This window comes from Girardinichthys multiradiatus, chromosome 2 (assembly GCF_021462225.1).
Source record: "Girardinichthys multiradiatus isolate DD_20200921_A chromosome 2, DD_fGirMul_XY1, whole genome shotgun sequence".
Classification (NCBI taxonomy): Eukaryota; Metazoa; Chordata; class Actinopteri; order Cyprinodontiformes; family Goodeidae; genus Girardinichthys; species Girardinichthys multiradiatus.
In genome coordinates this window covers 26,836,044-26,856,783 of record NC_061795.1, presented here as the reverse complement: position 1 = coordinate 26,856,783, position 20,740 = coordinate 26,836,044, and the positions used below count along the sequence as shown (strand labels likewise).

Sequence of the window (20,740 nt, the reverse complement as noted above, 5' to 3'; positions counted from 1 at the left end):
GGAGTACCCGGCTACCCTACGGAGGAAGCTCATTTCAGCCGCTTGTATCCGGGATCTTGTTCTTTCGGTCATGACCCAAAGTTCATGGCCATAAGTGAGGGTAGGAACATAGACCGACTGGTAAATCGAGAGCTTCGCTTTTTGGCTCAGCTCTCTCTTCACCACAACGGACCGGCACAGTGCCCCCATTACTGTGGCAGCCGCACCGATCCGTCTGTCGATCTCCCACTCCATTCTTCCCTCACTCGTAAACAAGAACCCGAGATACTTAAACTCCTCCACTTGAGGCAGGAACTCCCCTCCAACATGAAGAGGACAAGCCACACTTTTCTGGTGGAGAACCATGACCTCTGACTTGGAGGAGCTGATCTTCATCCCAACCGCTTCACACTCAGCTGCAAACTGCCCCAGCGCATGCTGTAGGTCTTGGTTAGAGGGGGCCAGCAGGACCACATCATCTGTAAAAAGAAGAGATGAAATCCTCTGGTCCCCAAACCAGACCCCCTCCGGCCCTTGGCTGTGCCCAGAAATCCTGTCCATAAAAGTTATGAACAGGACCGGTGACAAAGGGCAGCCCTGCCGGAATCCAACATGCACCGGAAACAGGTCCGACTTAGTGCCGGCAATGCGAACCAAACTCCTGCTCCGCTTGTACAGAGACCGGATGGCCCCTAATAAAGGGCCCCCGACTCCATACTCCTGGAGCACCCCCCACAGTCAAATGCTTTCTGCAGGTTCACAAAACACATGTAGACCAGTTGGGCAAACTCCCATGAACCCTCGAGTACCCTGTAGAGGGTATAGAGCTGGTCCAGTGTTTCACTATATTGTCTTAAATGTACTATTTCCAGTTGTGGAAGAAATGGGGTGGCATCTTCGATTCATGTCATGTGATCTAAAAGTGATTAAACCCCAAGTTTACTCAATATTCAATCTTCACCATATGCATTTAAGGCTTACAGTGCTTTTTTGGTCTTTGTACATGTTTCTTTTTTCAATAAAGCATTAATTAGAAAAAGGTCAAAGCCATACAAATATTGGAAATCGGCCACAAAATTCAGATTGGTGCATCTCTATTATTAAGGATATCCAAAAGAAAAAAGGAAAACAGTGCCTAGTCTTAATTAACAGAAGATTACTGACTTGAGGTATATAAGAATGATCATTTGTTTGTTTTTTGTAAGAAGTAATATAAACTAATGTGAGTGTTACATGTACATTAAATTCTATGTTCAATACATAAAGCAGCACCCTGGCTCTATAGAAGCTTGAGGTAATTAAACATGTCAATACACTCTTATGTAAAGGGGGCCTGGGAATATTGGAGTGTGTGTCTTCCTGTTTGGCCAGCACAGCCATAGAAACAGTGAGTGGGAGGCATCCAACCTGGAACTTCTCATCAGTCTCGCCCTCCCCCATGTGACGGAGCAGGTCCCCGCTGGCTTGTCCAATGCTTCCTGCTGCAGTCAGCACAGTCTGTCTCGGCTGCACGAGGGTGACATCAGCACATTCATTACACATGGCTGGCCAGTTCCCACAGAAAACAGTCCAGCATGATCTAAAACAGGATCAAACATCCTTCCCTGGCAAAAACGCTTTTGTAGTTTATCTTCGTGGGGGCATTGGTAAAATTAGCATGCAGTTCAGCATTTTGTGTTTCTGTGAGTTCTGGGGATTGCAGTTGAGAATGGGATTCTCAAACCAGCACAGAAATCGCTGGGTGCCTCACCTCGCCAGCCACAGGCTCCACGGACCTGAGCAAATCTGACACGGCTCCTGCCAGCATCCTGGCAGCACCCATGAGCTTATGTCCACCTCCTGCCTCATCATCCATTAATGCTGCGAGCAGCTTGACACCCTTAGACATTTCTGTGAGGTTTGAGGAGATGGTGGTGATGGCACAGCCCACGGCTGTGTAGTCAGTTTCTGTGGGTTCACCTGCAGCAGAGAGAGGGCCATCATAGCAGCCTAAACCATCCTGCATCTCTGCTGTGCATCTTAATTTACTGCTGGAGCATTGATTCAGCTACGCCATGGGGCAGCTCGTGTGTCATTCACTTTAATACACATATCAGTGTCATCATTACAGCCTGTTTGAAATGGCTCAATGGAGATAAGAACATTGATGAAGCATGTGGCTGCTAAAAGAAAAGCTTTGAATTAGATAGGGAGGGGATGTTGGGTGAAACCTAACAGATGGCAAGGTTAGATTGAAACTAGCATATACCAAACAACACGGAGCAGATGGGACAGATGAACTTTAGAGCAGTGGTTTTAAGATTTATTCATTAGGAGAAACAGAATATCTACAGAGAAAACCAAAAAAAAATCACGCAGTCACTGATCAACACTGGCTTAGAAAACATCCATTAATTCTTATTTTTTGCCCAGATCAAGTTTAAATGGTAGAATGTGAGTAAAAATGACTGAAAGCAGCTTCTTTAAAGTATTTAGTATTTTCCTGGAAACTCACCAGCTGTGAGATTGACCACAGAAGCTGTTCCAGCAGTGATGGCATCCACCTGAGAATGGATTTCGTGTTTTGATTCATCCACTTTATTCTGAACCCAAACCCTGGATGCCTATTGGAGAAGTAAAATAAGAACTTTAGATATTTATCACAGTAGGAGCTATCTTGATCACATTGATTAAAGCCCAAGGCTAGCAAAAAAAAAAAAAAAAAGATTATAAACAGCATGAATGTTTATACTCTACCCTACAACCTCATCATTTAAACAAAATTGGCAGAAAGCACGAGAAGAGTTAGCTGTGATTGTAAAAAAAATGATGGTCAGCTCTGTATTTACATGATGCATCAATCCCAATATATTCTGCAAAACTGTGAAATTAATATGGTATAACTCACCAAGTCATGGCCCAGCGGAGGCAGATCATCTACTTGTCCCAGGTCAGCCTGGGTCTGCTGCACAGCCTTCATGCTGCTGTTAATGGTTCCCATTAAGGCCTGCTGGGCTAGACTCTGATGATAGGCAGACACACAACATGCACATGAAACATACTTGTAAAGAGTTGTTGAACCAGTAGCCTAAACAGCTTAAAGGCAACAAACCTGGAACCTTGTTTGCATTTTAGAAATTATGTTTTGTTTATTCAGGACAAACATGTAGATGTGCGTTATTATACTCACTAGTGGAGGCATGTGTCCTCTGTGCATCTGTCCTGTGGTAATTTGCTGCTGGGCAAAAGGCATTGTACCCACACTGTAGTTATCAGGGCCACCGATAGAGCCAGACCTTATAATACCAGGAAGGGCCACTGACCCATGCTCTACACGGCCAACCCTATTATACTGCTGTTGCAAAATTGTGGATCTATAGAAACATATAGAAAAAAAAAAGTTAGTGATAGAAATTTACCGGATATAAATGTCACATACAAGATCAACCTATAGGCAGATGTTATTCGTGGAAAGAAAGCTAGCAGTTATCCATGGTTGGTGTTTTTTAATTAATCTTTGATCCTAGCTACTTATGTAATAAGTTTTGATTTTGAGTTTTGCTTTATATTGGGATTTGCCAACCTTTGCTTTTCATATTCAGTTTGTTTCTTAGTTTTAAGATTCCTTGTTCTTTTGTTCTGTACTCCAGCATTTCATGTCTTTATATTCTGCTCCCTGATTCCCTTTGTGTTCCCTCAGTCATTTCTCCTTCTTCTTTTTCTTTGGTTTACTGGTAGTTGGCAATTAGCTTTTGGAAAGTAATTTCTCCCATTTCCTCAGTTAAACTTCAGTTATTTGTCTTCCCTCACAGCTGCACCCTGTTTTTAATTAACCACCTGCTCCTTGTTCAGTAATCAACTCTCCAGCTTATCTATCTCTCAGATCATCCTGTTATTGCCTGTTTCTTTGTGGTCCCCTCATGAGTTATTATTTTGGATTTCCCCTAGACTAAGTTTTTGAATTTCCTTTTTTTTTTTTTTTTTAAGTAAAATTGTTTATTTTCATCTGTCTGCCTCCTCCCTGTATTTGGGTCCTGCTCTTCACCATGTCATGACAATTTTAGCTCAACAAGCTAAGTCTTGACTATAGACCACCACAAAGTACTGCATATTTCTGAAGAGAAAGAAAAGAGACGAAGAACAGCCTGGCAGCGTGATGCTGCTTCCACCACCATCAAGGTATGGTTGGTGTTTACAGGGTAATGTTAATTTTCCTTCACACATGATGTTTTACAAATTTTTATGTTGATCACCTTCTTCCACACACTTGTTGTGTCTTTTACATGGCTTGTGGCAAACTGCAAATTGGACATTATCTTAACAAAGACTTTTGATTTGCCACACTCTCCTAAAGGTCAGGTTAGTGGAGTGGAAGACCTATAGTTGGTGATTCTCCCATCTAAGCTGTGGATCTCTGTAGTTCCTTTAGAGTAACCATGGTATTTTTGGCTGATTCTTTGATTATGACTTTCCTTAGTTGGTCTGTCAGTTTAGGTGGACGGCCACTAGTTTTACAGGTTTGCCACACTACATTTCAGATAATGGATTGACAGGTGCTTCAAAAGGATCCAAAATGTTTCCCTGAGCGGTTTAATGAGTTACACTGTATTCTAACAAGCCCTCACATGACAGATGACATATAAATGCAATAGGTTGCACTGGATGAAAGGGGTATTACAATAAAGTGAATTAAAACACATTACCACATCTGTCATTTTCCTTTCACTTCACAATTATTGACTATCTATCTATCTATCTATCTATCTATCTATCTATCTATCTATCTATCTATCTATCTATCTATCTATCTATCTATCTATCTATCTATCTATCTATCTATCTATCTATCTATCTATCTATCTATCTATCTATCTATCTATCTATCTATCTATCTATCTATCTATCTATCTATCTATCTATCTATCTATCTATCTATCTATCTATCTATCTATCTATCTATCTATCTATCTATGACAAGGATGATTTCTGTCCTGATTAACAGCTCAGTTTATATAAGTGTTTCTATGTTTTTATTTATATTTCACATGGGATTCCTAAATTAAAGCCTCATGAAGGTTATTAATACAATTTTTCAAAGATTAAAGCCCTGGCCCCCTGTGAAGACAAAGGTCAAAATAGGGCTTGCATCAGTCAGACTAGGCCTACACGTAGAGAGGATCATTGGACCAACAAGGAATCTATATACTATATTTCAAAGTGCAATTGGAACTCATGTTTGGAAATCTGAGTATCCTACAGATCCTACACCTCTCGACAAAATATTACGTGTATGCTGAGAAATACGGCTTCAGATTTTAACAGCAGATATGTATACTTTTAGTGACATAGATGGTCAACTCCTAACCTTAACAGGAATTGGTCTCTGGCAGTCAGTTATCTTTTAAGCTTATATATATGGTTTTTAAAATAGGACATTTATGTTGAATAATATTTAGCCATATTTACCAGTCATTAATTTTGAAAAATATATATCTTCATATTTTTCAAAAGTATCATTGTAAATGTTTAAAGACACAAATTTTACATTGAAGTTCCTAAAATATGTTTCCTCTGGTTAGATTGTGAAAACTGTCATTAAGTCATGCCTTTATTTTAAAAGCGGGTCCATAAACGTGACTTCCTTTTAGTACTTCGGCAAACTGAAGTATTCTCTGTTATAGTCAACAAGATACAGTAAACTATCCCGACTAACAGCGCTAACTACCACCAAATCCACAATGCTCCTGATTTCTTTTGCAACATGACAGAAATTAATTTAGCTGTTTCTGCTAGCTCTTTTTGAGAACCAGGCAGCCATAATGAGGCTCAGCAGCTACTTTCTAGAGCAGGGATGTTAAACTCCAGTCCTCGAGGGCCGGTGTCCTCAAACCTTTACAGGTCCTTCTCAAAAAATTAGCATATTGTGATAAAGTTCATTATTTTCCATAATGTCATGATGAAAATTTAACATTCATATATTTTAGATTCATTGCACACTAACTGAAATATTTCAGGTCTTTTATTGTCTTAATACGAATGATTGTGGCATACAGCTCATGAAAACCCAAAATTCCTATCTCACAAAATTAGCATATTTCATCCGACCAATAAAAGAAAAGTGTTTTTAATACAAAAAACGTCAGCCTTCAAATAATCATGTACAGTTATGCACTCAATACTTGGTCGGGAATCCTTTGGCAGAAATGACTGCTTCAATGCGGCGTGGCATGGAGGCAATCAGCCTGTGGCACTGCTGAGGTCTTATGGAGGCCCAGGATGCTTCGATAGTGGCCTTTAGCTCATCCAGAGTGTTGGGTCTTGAGTCTCTCAACGTTCTCTTCACAATATCCCACAGATTCTCTATGGGGTTCAGGTCAGGAGAGTTGGCAGGCCAATTGAGCACAGTGATACCATGGTCAGTAAACCATTTACCAGTGGTTTTGGCACTGTGAGCAGGTGCCAGGTCGTGCTGAAAAATGAAATCTTCATCTCCATAAAGCTTTTCAGCAGATGGAAGCATGAAGTGCTCCAAAATCTCCTGATAGCTAGCTGCATTGACCCTGCCCTTGATAAAACACAGTGGACCAACACCAGCAGCTGACACGGCACCCCAGACCATCACTGACTGTGGGTACTTGACACTGGACTTCTGGCATTTTGGCATTTCCTTCTCCCCAGTCTTCCTCCAGACTCTGGCACCTTGATTTCCGAATGACATGCAGAATTTGCTTTCATCCGAAAAAAGTACTTTGGACCACTGAGCAACAGTCCAGTGCTGCTTCTCTGTAGCCCAGGTCTGGGGAATGCGGCACCTGTAGCCCATTTCCTGCACACGCCTGTGCACGGTGGCTCTGGATGTTTCTACTCCAGACTCAGTCCACTGCTTCCGCAGGTCCCCCAAGGTCTGGAATCGGCCCTTCTCCACAATCTTCCTCAGGGTCCGATCACCTCTTCTCGTTGTGCAGCGTTTTCTGCCACACTTTTTTCTTCCCACAGACTTCCCATTGAGGTGCCTTGATACAGCACTCTGGGAACAGCCTATTCGTTCAGAAATTTCTTTCTGTGTCTTACCCTCTTGCTTGAGGGTGTCAATAGTGGCCTTCTGGACAGCAGTCAGGTCGGCAGTCTTACCCATGATTGGGGTTTTGAGTGATGAACCAGGCTGGGAGTTTTAAAGGCCTCAGGAATCTTTTGCAGGTGTTTAGAGTTAACTCGTTGATTCAGATGATTAGGTTCATAGCTCGTTTAGAGACCCTTTTAATGATATGCTAATTTTGTGAGATAGGAATTTTGGGTTTTCATGAGCTGTATGCCACAATCATCCGTATTAAGACAATAAAAGACCTGAAATATTTCAGTTAGTGTGCAATGAATCTAAAATATATGAATGTTAAATTTTCATCATGACATTATGGAAAATAATGAACTTTATCACAATATGCTAATATTTTGAGAAGGACCTGTAGATGTTTCCCTGGTCCAACACACCTGAATCTATGGCCGAATTACCTCCTCAGTATGCAGTCAAGTTCTCCAGAATCCAGCTAATGACCTAATTATTAGATTCAGGTGTGTTGAAGCAGGGGAACATCTAAAGGTTGCAGGACACTGGCCCTCGAGGACTGGAGTTTGACACCTGTGTTCTAGAGCCTTGACCTCCCAATAGGAGAGAAGCTGAGGCTGTGATGCTGTTCCAAAGAACACCCCCCCGTCTCGGTCCCGGCCCATTCGTATTTACATTTCCAAGAGCATGTTGAGGAGGAATAGACAACACAGAGACAGAGTAATGTAAAAAAGAAAGAGGGAAATAAATACTACTACAGTCACTGGTGCTCATAAACCGCAGTCCAATGAATATGCTAATGTTTATAACATCACTGAGATTAATTTAGACAAGAAAACATTATAAAATGATAATTAGTGTACAACAATGGTCACACACCAACAATCATTCTCCCAGTGAGCAGGCCTTGACAGAGAGAACACTGTGCACAAAACTGGCTTTTCATGTCCAACTCAGCAGATGTTCCCGACTCCATTGGTTAATTACAGCTTGTTTTGAAATGCATCAATTATGCTTTTGCAAAGGAAACCTCAACAGGAATCAGTTGGCCCATGCACAAGGGTATATGATAGCACATTTTATCAGAGAGTAGTTTCAACAGGAGCTCTGTGAATTTTCACCGATAATACATTTTTAAACTCCACTTCCTATTCACACTCCAGTCCTGCTGGATCCCATAGATTAAATTGTCATGTAGAGATGTATTGCCTTCCAATTCCAGGATTGTTTTTCCTGCCTTCTCTCTGCACCATCCTTGTGACTGTGACCCCAAAATCAATCTTACCAAGCATGGATGTCTTCATTGTTTATGCTTCTGTGCCTACAGATGGGAGGAGAGAGGACTGTGGGGAGATATGTGGAGATGGGCCTTCCCACAGTATAGATATGAACAAGATGTATGCTGGTTCAGGTGTATCCTCTTTTAGGCATCCATTACTTAAAAAATAGTAACGTTGTTTAAAAATGGAGCTAGGAACACAAAATAATCTTATAGGAACATGAAGATCTGCTCCCATATCAGGTGGAATAGACTAAATAATGAGAAAACAGGTGAAAAGGACAGGAGAAGAGCTGAGCTTGTATAGAAATAAGGAGGTATGATAATTTACAACTACCAGAAATGTAAACTACTGTGATGCTTTGTTAATCAACACTCCAGCATTGATGGAGGCTCAGCCAGCAGCTTAACTTGCATGTTTCATATTAAAAGGTCCACACTTTTCCAAACTCAAACTTCCACCATTCTCAACTCTGTTTTTGCTATTTCTTTTAAATTTGAAAGTGAAAATACAAACGTTCACCAAGAATCTATGGCAGCTATTTTTATTTGTTAGTTGTTAAAAATGGAGCCTACAAAAAATACACACTGGAGTAAAGAAGAGGATGGATGGATGGGATGGTTGGACGATAGACACAAAGATGGATGGAACAACGGATGCATAAAGGGATGGATGGATAGAAGGGTGGATGAATGAATACATGTTTCTGACAATGGGATAGGTAATAAAGTCGTGAAATAATAATTTTGAAATAAACAGCATTTTCCATTGTTTTAAATGCTTACCCAGACCTGGAAAATAGCTAGACCATACTTTTTAGACTGTGTATGAACTCTCAATGTAAAATGAGATGAGACAGAACCTATTGAATACTGAATAAAACATCCTTTTATTTTAATGGCCCCCAACTATGGTTAGGATCACACTTAAGGTTGTAAAACAACAAGTTGAGATGATCTTTATAAATCAATGTTAATGGAAAAATATTGTAAACAGCATAGTTTTCTACAGTAATAAAAAAGACTTAAAGCAGTCATACATGGATAAATGTATGATAAGACAGTTGTTCAGCTTGTTTTGGTTATTACTAACCACACTGTGTTCATAAATTAGCACGGTCAGCACTTTACTACAGAGAATAGTATGTAAACACTACTCACTTCTTAGGGGAAACAGATTCCTCCAGCATTGTGGATTCCTCGTCTCCCTCGAGGCCAAATCGGTCCTTACTCTGCTTCTGCATTGGGAGGACATTAGCAAACACTGCTGATTATCTGGATAGTCTTGAACGCACAATATATTGCACTAGTTTAAATAAGGCTTGTTTTAAATTTTTATGCACGAACCTTTTTAAGAATGATGTCGATGTATCCTGCAATAAGCTGGGATATCTGTTCCCCTTCTGTTGTCTGGACAGAGTAGTAACTTTCCTGATATTCTCCAAAATCCTTTTAAAACAAGAAAAACTGTGTGTTTATGCTACAGTGTACAGTCATCTGGCTAGATGTAAGAACATTTAGCTTCAACAACAGGGAGGGAGTGTGGCAATATGTGCTTAAGATGAAAAAATGAATCACTGAGGGTGAGGGTCGGAATATATTTGGCAGTACTTTCATCATTTCTCGCTCTCAAGGAAAAAGACTTCTGTAGAGCATCCTATTTCTCCAAAGAGTTTCATGTGAGATGTAGTAAATCTGAGAAGTTCTAACTTCAAAGCATTCTGTAGAAACACAAGAGCGAGTATTTTTATTTTAAATGAATGCTGACAAATATACCTTAGGAGTTCTTTTTTTGAATTAGCATTTTCTATTAATCTTGAAATGAAATAACCCGTTCCAGCAGTGGAAGAAAAACAGCTATCAGATAAATAATACATCTAAATTCAGCTCATTCTCCTCCCTGACTCCATTGTTAACGCAAGGATAATAGCTGGCTAGCATGGTTAAAATATTCAATATCGCAGCATGAAGACTTAATAATTTCACTGGACGGTGTGTGTTAAGAAATAATGCAATCACACTATCTCTGTGCATTAAACAGAGAGAATGAGTATTGAATATTTGAATAATAAAGTAAATGTATTTCTATTGGAGGTGTTAATATGAAATTTACTCCAGATGTCGGTAACCACTCAATGATTTCACAAATGCAAAGAGATCATAACAAATTAACTTATAAATGTGCAATAAAATGGATTTATACAGGGAATCTGTGTTAAACACACCTAATGAAATTTATTCAATAAAAACAAAAACCCTTTTGTTGGTAATGACAGCTTCAGTTAGTCTCCTGTATAAAGAAACTGGTCCCATGCATTGCTCAGGTGTGATTTTTGACCCATTTTTCCACACAAACTGTCTTCAAATCTTGAAGGTTCTGGTGGCTCTTTTTACGAACTCTGATCTTCAGATCTTTACGTTGTTTTTCAATTGCATTCAAGTTCAGTGACTGAATTTGAATAATCATTTAATTTTAAGATTCTAATAAAGAATATCTTGGTATCTTTCTCCATCCAGCCTTCCTTTAATAACAATCAGTCTGTCTGTACCACATCTTGAAAAACTGCCCCCCTGACCATGAGATTCTCACTTCCAAACTTCACTATTGGTATACTGTTTTGTGGGGGATGTGCAGTTCCATTTATCTTCCAAAAGTGGTGTTGCAATGAAATCCAATGACTTATATTTTAGTTTCTGTTAACTAGAATATATTCTCCCAGTGTGAGTTGCCCAAATGGTCTTTAACACTTCGAACAAACTTCAGCAAGCTTTTCCTTGGCAGTAAAATGTTGTGCAATTAGTGGGCAAGGAAACCATTGCGACTGAGAGCCAAACTGATTGCTTTTATTTAAAAAAAAAACTGTACCTGATAAATCCAGGTCTTTCAGAAGCTGATGGCCCTTGGAAAACTATTAATTCTTCTTTTGACTCTTTTCTTCATGAAATCTTAGTAGTAGCCTCTTGCCATGCTCCCTGGAGCAATCAGAAGTATTTTGTGCAGTAACAAGGTTGAAACAACCTTGAAAGATCTCTTTGCTTTTACTCATGAAGAAAATGGATAACGGGGCATAAATGGTTGAGCATTAAATGTCAAAGACTACTTAATTATATTTATGCATCAAAAATCAGTTAAATCAACCATATTCTTCTAATAAGTCTCATAAATTGAGTAATTATTTTACAAATAAGCCATAATTGCATACTTCATTTAAAGGCATAAAAGGAATATATTATAAAAATCACAATATTGAGCAATCAATTGAAATTTTGTACTTGTACTCTTCCGCTTTATCTGGGACCTGGTCGCGGGGGCAGCAGACTCAGCAGAGACGCCCAGACGTCCCTCTCCCCAGACACCTCTTCCAGCTCCTCCGGGGGGAGCCCAAGGCGTTCCTAGGCCAGCCGAGAGACATAGTCCGTCCAGCGTGTCCTGGGACGTCCCTTGGGCCTCCTCCCGGTGGGACATGCCTGGAACACCTCCCGAGGAAGGCGTCCTGGAAGCATCCGGTATGGATGCCCGAGCCACCTCAACTGGCTCCTCTGGATGTGGAGGAGCAGCGGCTCTACTCCGAGCCCTTCCCGGATGGCCGAGCTCCTCACCCTATCTCTAAGGGAGTACCCGGCCACCCTACGGAGGAAGCTCATTTCAGCCGCTTGTATCCGGGATCTTGTTCTTTCGGTCATGACCCAAAGTTCATGGCCATAGGTGAGGGTAGGAACGTAGACCGACCGGTAAATCGAGAGCTTCGCTTTTTGGCTCAGCTCTCTCTTCACCACAACGGACCAGCACAGCGCCCCCATTACTGTGGCAGCCGCACCGATCCGTCTGTCGATCTCCCGCTCCATTCTTCCCTCACTCGTGAACAAGACCCCGAGATACTTAAACTCCTCCACGTGAGGCAGGAACTCCCCTCCAACCTGAAGAGGACAAGCCACCATTTTCCGGTCGAGAACCATGGCCTCGGACTTGGAGGAGCTGATCTTCATCCCAGCCGCTTCACACTCGGCTGCAAACCGCCACAGCGCATGCTGTAGGTCTTGGCTAGATGGGGCCAGCAGGACCACGTCATCTGCAAAAAGAAGAGACGAAATCCTCTGGTCCCCAAACCAGACCCCCTCCGGCCCTTGGCTGCGCCTAGAAATCCTGTCCATAAAAGTTATGAACAGGACCGGTGACAAAGGGCAGCCCTGCCGGAGTCCAACATGCACCGGGAACAGGTCCGACTTAGTGCCGGCAATGCGAACCAAACTCCTGCTCCGCTTGTACAGAGACCGGATGACCCCTAGTAAAGAGCCACCGATTCCATACTCCCGGAGCACCCCCCACAGGGCATCACGAGGGACACAGTCGAATGCTTTCTCCAGGTCCACAAAACACATGTGGACCGGTTGGGCAAACTCCCATGAACCCTCGTGTACCCTGTAGAGGGTATAGAGCTGGTCCAGTGTCCCACTGCCAGGACGAAAACCACACTGCTCCTCCTGAAGCCGGGGTTCGACTATCGGCCGGACTCTCCTCTCCAATACCCTGGCGTAGGCCTTACCAGGGAGGCTGAGGAGTGTGATCCCCCTGTAGTTGGAACACACCCTCCGGTCACCCTTCTTATGTAGGGGGACCACCACCCCAGTCTGCCAATCCAAAGGCACTGTCCCCGTCCGCCACGCAATGTTGAAGAGGCGTGTCAACCATGACAGCCCCACAACATCCAAAGAGTTGAGGTACTTAGAGGCTGGGTACTCGGGGCTGGACTCTTTCATCACCCAGGCTGAAGTCACCGAGGTGGTTAAAAAGCTCCGCGGTGGCAAGGTTTCGGGGTTGGATGAGATCCGCCCTGAGAGACATAGTCCCTCCAGCATGTCCTGGCCAAGGGGTCCGCCAGACGCTCCCAGCAGACCCTCACTATGCGCTTGGGCCTGCCATGTCTGTCCGGCTTTCTCCTCCTCCAGCGGATCCAACTCACCACCAGGTGGTGATCAGTGGACAGCTCAGCCCCTCTCTTCACCCGAGTGTCCAAAACATGCGGCCGAAGGTCTGATGATACGACAACAAAGTCGATCCTTGACCTCCTTCTTAGGGTATCCTGGTACCAAGTGCACTGATGGACACCCTTATGTTTGAACATGGTGTTCATTATGGACAATCCGTCACTAGCACAGAAGTCCAATAACAAAACACCGCTTGGATTCAGATCGGGGAGGCCATTCCTCCCAATCACGCCTCTCCAGGTGTCACTGTCGTTTCCCACGTGGGTGTTGAAGCACTTAAATACATTTTGTTGTGTCTTGGAGTCTTCAGGAATGCTGTTTTAAAGCCATTCAGTTTTCCTTGCTCTCTATTAGGTTTTTTTAAACTGTTACGCCACAGTATTTGCTGCGGAACAACTAAACAAGATCATAGAATTTTGGCAACCAATTATGTTTATCCGCCATATTTCTCGCTGCAATTTTCTGGTCCAAGTTTAAATATGCTGAAGCTGCAAGTGGGTAAGTCTCAATGTTTGGTTGTTGGGTTTATTATTCCACACAATCCATAAAACCGTTCCCCAGAATCAGAACCTCTTCAAAGTGCCTGGTTAAATTTTATCTTTCATGTAAAAATGTACCCACATCCTTCAAACGCACGAAGCACTTCAAGGACTAGTTCTTTAGCAACCTCCACCAGTATGAAGAAGGATTTGTCGAAAGACTTCATCTGATTAAGGGGTCAGTTCCTTCTGTCTATGGAAACGACGGACACAGCAAAGCAGTGAGCTGCAAATAACACAAAAATGTCAACAAACTTTATTTTAAACATGAATTTATTGTGTCCTGACCATTGTTTTGATAGCAGTGGCATTGTGCCTTCTGCTTATGTTAGCGCTGTGCGCTGCTATTAGCTCCTTGAGGACAGAACCGTACTGCATGTTTTGAATAGTATTATTACATAAAAGTTTTGCAATATTTTTGCTGTTTTTCTTTTGTTTGCGCTGCATTATATCTCTGGTTTTAAACTACAAAAATGGCAGAACTGTGTGGAGTGGAACGCTCTGTGACCTGGAGGGAGCAGCGTGTGAAGTGACTGTGGCATTTAAAGAGGCGGCATGAAATAAGTTGCTCTCAGACACACCTCAGAACAGGGGTAAAAGAGAGGCCTGTGGAGCTACAATAACAAGACGTTCAGACCAAAGCATTGCAGTTCCACTTTATGTAGACCACAACTGAATGATTTAAGTGTGAAAAGGAAGAATTGAAGGGGGCATGATATGTCCCTTTTAAGAATTGCAGGATCATAATCTGCAAGGTATAATATTATTTCAGCGCTATCTGATCATAATGAAGACTTTTTCAACAGTCTTGGTCAGACTGTGATTTGGCAGCAAAGAGGTCCGATTTCTGAGCGTTCCTAATGCTACACCCAACATTCTGCAATACCTTGGTAATGAGAAACCTTTTCATGGGCCATGAATTAGGACTAAATCAGATTATATTAATTTGCACTGAAATGACGCAGGGTTACACCGATTTCTGATGGTTGCTTAGTTTTCTGTAAATTTTTCATATGTTCAGTACTTATTTCCTGTATATTTTTACTTTATTTCACATAATTTATTATAATGTTAATTTTTTTTTGGTCGCATGGGTTATTTGGGTTACTGACATATGTGTGAATTTCATGGCAGTAGGCTAACTGGCAATATATTTACAAAGAAAAACATTGAAGTGTTCACTACTTATTTCCCTTGCTGTATAAGATCCAGAGCAGTCTAAAAATAGCACTGAGGATTTTCAGTTAGTCCCACTGTACCAAGGTGAAACTCTTAGGGGAGGCTGCCCATCTCTTGACAGTTGTCAGAGGCCATTCCTGAACCACATCCTTCGTCTTCTCATCCACTCGCATTACCGACTCTTTGGTTATCCCCAGCAGCCTTGGGACCAGCTTATTTTTACCCTTCATCTTTTCCTGTCAGAAAGGAAACATTAGACATAAAAAAAAATAAGTCAGTGCTACACACCTACACAGATGATCTATGCAAGGTAAAAATGCAAAACATTGGTGCCATTCAGCTACTGTTGCTGTAATACAGATGTTGACTCTGTGATTCTAATCCTCAAACGGGGGTGGGGGCTGGGGATGCGGTGGAATTGCGAAGTAACGGGAACGGCTCTGGCTTGTTTAACTGCTGCTTTATTGAACAGAGGTCTCCAAAGGTTTAAGTCACTGTCAGCACAGCTGCATGGAGTCTCCACCAGCTCCGCTGCCCACTGATAATAAATTGCAGCTCACTTCTGAGCGTTACCTTGGCTGCCCTTCAGGGGTGGAGAGGATGAAACTAGCAGTGTGGGAAGGTCACATTTCTATAAATAAATACAGAGGGACTTATGCTTCTCTTTATCAAAAGGGTCAAAACTTTAGACAATAGCACAAACCCAGAACATCTGGAGAGCCCTTGAACTCAAGGGCAGATAACATTATTCCAGCGTTCTTTATTTGTACAAGCCTTGATTGTTTCAGGTTCCATTATTTAAACGTCATAATTTTCAAGGCTGCTTTCAAACAGTTCCTATCTAATTTTAGGTGGAAAGATGATTTATTGTGTCATTTAAATTACCATGCTTGAGCAAGAAAATGCAATTGAGGCATTACAGCATACACACCAGCACACATGACTGCAGCATACCTATATTTAAAACACATCACTGGATGAATGCAATTACTTTAATGAACTGTAATTTTTTTTCCTCTTTGTGTGTTTACAGCAATACAAAGCTTTTGGGATTAAAAAACCTGCAGTGATTAAAGACTCGCAGATAAGAAATGGTGGGTTCTAGAAAAACACTCCAACAATGCCAGGTTTGCGCTTTTCCTTTTGCAAACATCAACAGCTGAGTGCAGCGGGAGTAAATTATTTAGCAGAGTCTTGGAATCTCCATCACTACCTCTCCCCTCTGAACACAGGCAGTCCTTGTGCTTGCAGGTTTCCACACCATACAAAATAATTATTTGAACCTGGCAGTGAGCTTCAACCATCAGGTCCAACAATTCATTTATCATCCATTAGAACTATGCTCTTCCTTGTTTTATCTCCTATATCTCACAAATGTGTGGCCAAATAGGGGTGCCTTTACAACGCTTGCTCATGCAACTTCATCTTGATCATTTGCTTCCATTCAGCTTCTGCGCTGTAAATCTGGAGCAGAGTAGAACAGCTTTTGTCATACGCTTTTACTCAAAAGCCCTCCATATGAGGTGATAAGGGGGCTTCTTGGTGCTTCCAGCATGCTTCAATACCTGTTTGAACACACAGGCTATCACAGTGACTTAGAGCTACTTATCATCACAGCTGACAGTAGCTACAACAGTTATACTTCATGCCTGTTTACTGTAATACTTCTTCCTGGTCAGTTACAATTACAGGAAAATTCTGGCATTATTAGCTGCAGTGTATGTTTATTCTGGATTTCATTTAATAATATAAACAATGCAATATAAACCTCTGAAGATAAAGTTACTTGTTACTTTTTTCTAAACTGAATGTTTACCTAGGTTATTTATCATGCTAATTAGAAATAAACATCTAAAACATAAAAAGAATGCATGGCAAAACCCAATAACAAAAATGGAAAGAAAAGACAAAGAGAAAAAAAAGGAAAACAAAAAACCTATTAACAAAACCTTGCGAAAGTATTCAACCAAGAACCTGTGTTTTATTTTGATTTAATATGATTGACCAGCACAAAGTAATGGATAATTAGTAAAGTGGAAAGAAACTAATTTTCAAATCTTGTACACAACATATGAAAATGTATTATATCTTTAAAGTGTTGCACATCTAGTGATTGAAAATGTTTCTGTTCTTTGTAAAACACCTTAAGCTTAGTCATATTGAATAGAGAGTGTCTATGAAAACCAGTTTTTATTTCTTGTCACAGACTGAATTGGATTTAGGCTGGACTTTGACTAAACCATTCTAACTCATGAAAATGCTTTGATCCAAACCATTCCCTTATAGCTCTGGCTTTATCATTTAGGGTTGCCTCGAACAGGTTTTCTTTCAGGATTGCTCTATGTTTAGCTCATTCTATCTTCTTACCATCTTTGACTAGCTTCTCTGTCCATTCTAAGAAAAATGCCAAAGGTCAAAAAAGTTACATTTTGGTTTTACCTAAACCCAACCGGCAAATATGAATGCTGTTGGCTTTCTTTAACAATGGGTTTGTTCTTGCCACTCTTCCACTAGTACCAGATTTGTGGAGTGAATGATTAATAGTTGTCCTGTAGACAGATTTTTCCACCCTAACTATATAAATCTCTGCAGCTCCTCTCAAGTTATCATGGGTCACTTGGCCGTTTCTCTGATTAATGGGCTCCTTGCCCAGTCTGTCAGTTTAGGTGGACGTTCATGGTAGGTTTGCAGTTGTCCCATATTCTTTAATTTCCAGATGATTGATTGAACATTGCTCCATGAGATGTTCAAATACAGATATTTGTTTATAACTTAACTTCTCTACAACTTCATCCTTGGAGGTTTCTGGTGTGTTCCTTGGTCTTTATGGTGCTGTCAGTTCACCAGTGTTCTCAATCAAACCTTTAAGGTCTTCACAGAACAGCTGAATTTCTAATGAGATTAAATTACACATAGGTGGACGCAATTTTAACTACAAAGGTGACTTCTGAAGGCAAATGGCTGCACTTGAGTTTATATGAGCGTATCAGAGTAATGGGGCCTAAATACATTTACACGTCACAATTTTCAGATTTTTGTCTATAAGGGATTTTGAAAAGCCTGTATTATTTCCCTTCCACCTTACAATTATACACTACTTTGTGAAAAAACCCAACATTACAAATACAAATACAATGAAGTTCAAAAGAGATGAATACTTTAGCAGTACAATTTATCCACCGCTGCAAAGCACGTGGAGTTAATTTTTAAATGCAGTTATATTTACATTTTATTTCACAAATAATATGATGCATGCAAAGACTGAGTGAAAATGTATTTTATTTTTTACAGACTTTAAAAACTTTCATGGACTGATTCTGCATTATTTTAACTCTTACCTTGACGAGGAAGAAGGACACTCCATATGTTGGCAGAGATCTGGCAAGCTTCACATACTTTACTTTCCCTTCAATTTCAGACATTTCTCCACAGTTTTTATGCTCCTGGACAAAACAACAGTTATCATAGTCCAAAACATGCTAACAGCTTTTAAAGGCTGTGGTCCATATGTGTGTAGTCTGTCAACTTGAGTGAAAAAAATAACTGGAATTCCTGTGAACTGCAGGAATTTTGAACATTTGTGAAACCCACTACATACTTGGAATATTTTCTTCTCTGACCCTCGTTGCTTGATGTACTCTTTAGGTAGGAACTCTTTCAGGCTGCAAAGATACATTTTAATATAGTTAATCACTTAGCATACAGCCATTTCCTTTTCTATTAACATACCCCCACATATTAGGTCATTCTTCCCTTTGTATCTATGTATCAGAAACCAGTTGTAAGAGCTGACATCAGCCCTGAGCTTTCCACTGCAGGAAATCCCTTCGGTACTGAAGGAGGAGATAACTACCGTACAGCTCTAAGCTGAACATAAAAAAGCACCAACATTGCTTTTCCTCGTTTCTTAAATGGTGGCTTGAACTAATCTTTTTAATGAGAAAATCTTACTCCAGGAATCCAGGCTTGTGTTTGTGCTCCACGTGGGGTCCAAACTGGATCTGAGCCTGGATCCCTGCAAACTCACAGGCTTTATCAAAGGAGACAGGGTGGGATCCATTCAATATATCATCTCTAGCCTGGAGGAGACACAGGGACAGAGAGCAGGGAGGCATTAGGTGAGACACACTTCTCGGGGAGGAAAAAAGAAAGTACTACAAAGACATCATAAGCAGTGGAAATACACGCAATGGAGCACTATAACAAGCACCTCTATGACGGAGTTGGAGGAAATCTGGCCTAAAACAATTGTGTAATTTAGGAGATTGCCTGTGTTTCTAAAACAAATACATTGAGAAACGACTGATACACGCTTTTGCAAATAAATTAGATGTTTGTGTCAGCAAAGTAATTTTACTGACAACCAAATATCATTGCTTCAAGAGTTAATCAGAGCCAAATATATGTAATTACTTGCAAAAGTATTAATACCCCTTGAACTTTTGGACATTTTCTTCAATCACCAACTTCAATGGATTTTATCAGGATTGTATGTGATAGTCCAACACAAACTAGTGCATAATTGTGAAATAGAAAGACAATGATTTAAATCTGAAAATGGTTTACATTAAATAATGACACTGAAACGTGAAATGAAATGAAAGTGTTTTTGTGTAGCCCCCTTCCAACTTTGACATCTTTAAATAAAATACAAACTGGCTTCAAAAACAGTCTATCTGCTGGTTATAAAACTGTTCGTTACTCCAACAAAAATGGAAAGATTATGGAAATCTGCAAATCTACTAAACTAGCACTCTCGACATAAACTGACAGTCTGGGCAAAGACAGTATTAGTCAGAGAATTAGTCAAAAGACCCACGGTAACTCCGGAGAAGCTGCGGAGATCCACAGCTTACGTTGGAAAATCTGTCAACATGACAACTATTAGTTGTGTACTTTTTAAATCTGATTTTATAAAAGACTGGCTAGAGGAAAGCCACTGTTGAAAGAAAGCCATTATTAGTTTTGTTTGCAGTTTGCTGAAGTCATGTAGGGGACACAGTAAACATCTGTAATGCTGAGCTCTAATCAAATGAGAACAAAATAAAAAATGTTGGCCCACATATGAAACACTGTGTATTATAGAAAACATCACACATCACCCTGAAGCCATCATCCCAACAGTGAAACATGGTGGGGGCAGCAACATGCTGAGGGTTGCTTCTTTTTTGTGTGGTAGGGTGGAGGACAATTCTGAATGCAAACCTGTTCGAGGCTGAAAAAGGCCTTGAGACTAGAGCAGAGGTTCCCATTTCAGCAAGACAAAACAAGACATACAGTCAGAGCTAAAATGGAATGGTTTAGATTAAAGCCTAATTATCTGTTTTCACGTCTCAATTAAAGTCCAGGCTTAAATCCATTTCAGAGATGGGTGCGAGATTTTTTAAATCAATGTCCCTTCCCTCCAATCTGACAGTTTTTCAGTTATTTTGCAGAGAAGAGTGGGCAAGGATTTAAGTTGGTAGATGTACAAACTGATAGAGACATAAACCTAAAGACTTGCAGCTTTGATTGAAGTCCTGACTTAGGTGAGATGCTGAGAGGAAATGCACACCACACTTTTCAAATTCTTATTTTGCAAACCATTTAATAATTTTCCCTCCAGTTCACAAATATGCACTACTTTGTGTAGGTCTAACATTTAAAATCCATTCCAAAATATGCATTAGGCATTTATTAAATCTCAACTACAAAACAGTCTGTCCCACAATATGCTTCTAAGTAAATTAACTAATT

The 20,740-nt window shown here is 40.7% G+C and overlaps 1 protein-coding gene across 1 annotated transcript in view; it reads right to left on the bottom strand.

Annotated features, from left to right (window-relative positions):
• The window catches only part of tln2b (talin 2b), a 152,366-nt gene that overhangs the window by 58,073 nt on the left and 73,553 nt on the right, over window positions 1–20,740 (bottom strand). Inside the window, exons 7-17 of the mRNA XM_047391363.1 lie at window positions 18,956–19,083; window positions 18,603–18,666; window positions 18,343–18,447; window positions 15,085–15,240; window positions 9,648–9,749; window positions 9,462–9,538; window positions 3,149–3,332; window positions 2,867–2,980; window positions 2,474–2,582; window positions 1,730–1,938; window positions 1,387–1,485 (exon numbers count right to left, since the gene is read on the bottom strand). Coding sequence (XP_047247319.1) covers window positions 1,387–1,485; window positions 1,730–1,938; window positions 2,474–2,582; window positions 2,867–2,980; window positions 3,149–3,332; window positions 9,462–9,538; window positions 9,648–9,749; window positions 15,085–15,240; window positions 18,343–18,447; window positions 18,603–18,666; window positions 18,956–19,083 — 1,347 coding nt within the window. The remainder of the gene's footprint in view (window positions 1–1,386; window positions 1,486–1,729; window positions 1,939–2,473; window positions 2,583–2,866; window positions 2,981–3,148; window positions 3,333–9,461; window positions 9,539–9,647; window positions 9,750–15,084; window positions 15,241–18,342; window positions 18,448–18,602; window positions 18,667–18,955; window positions 19,084–20,740) is intronic.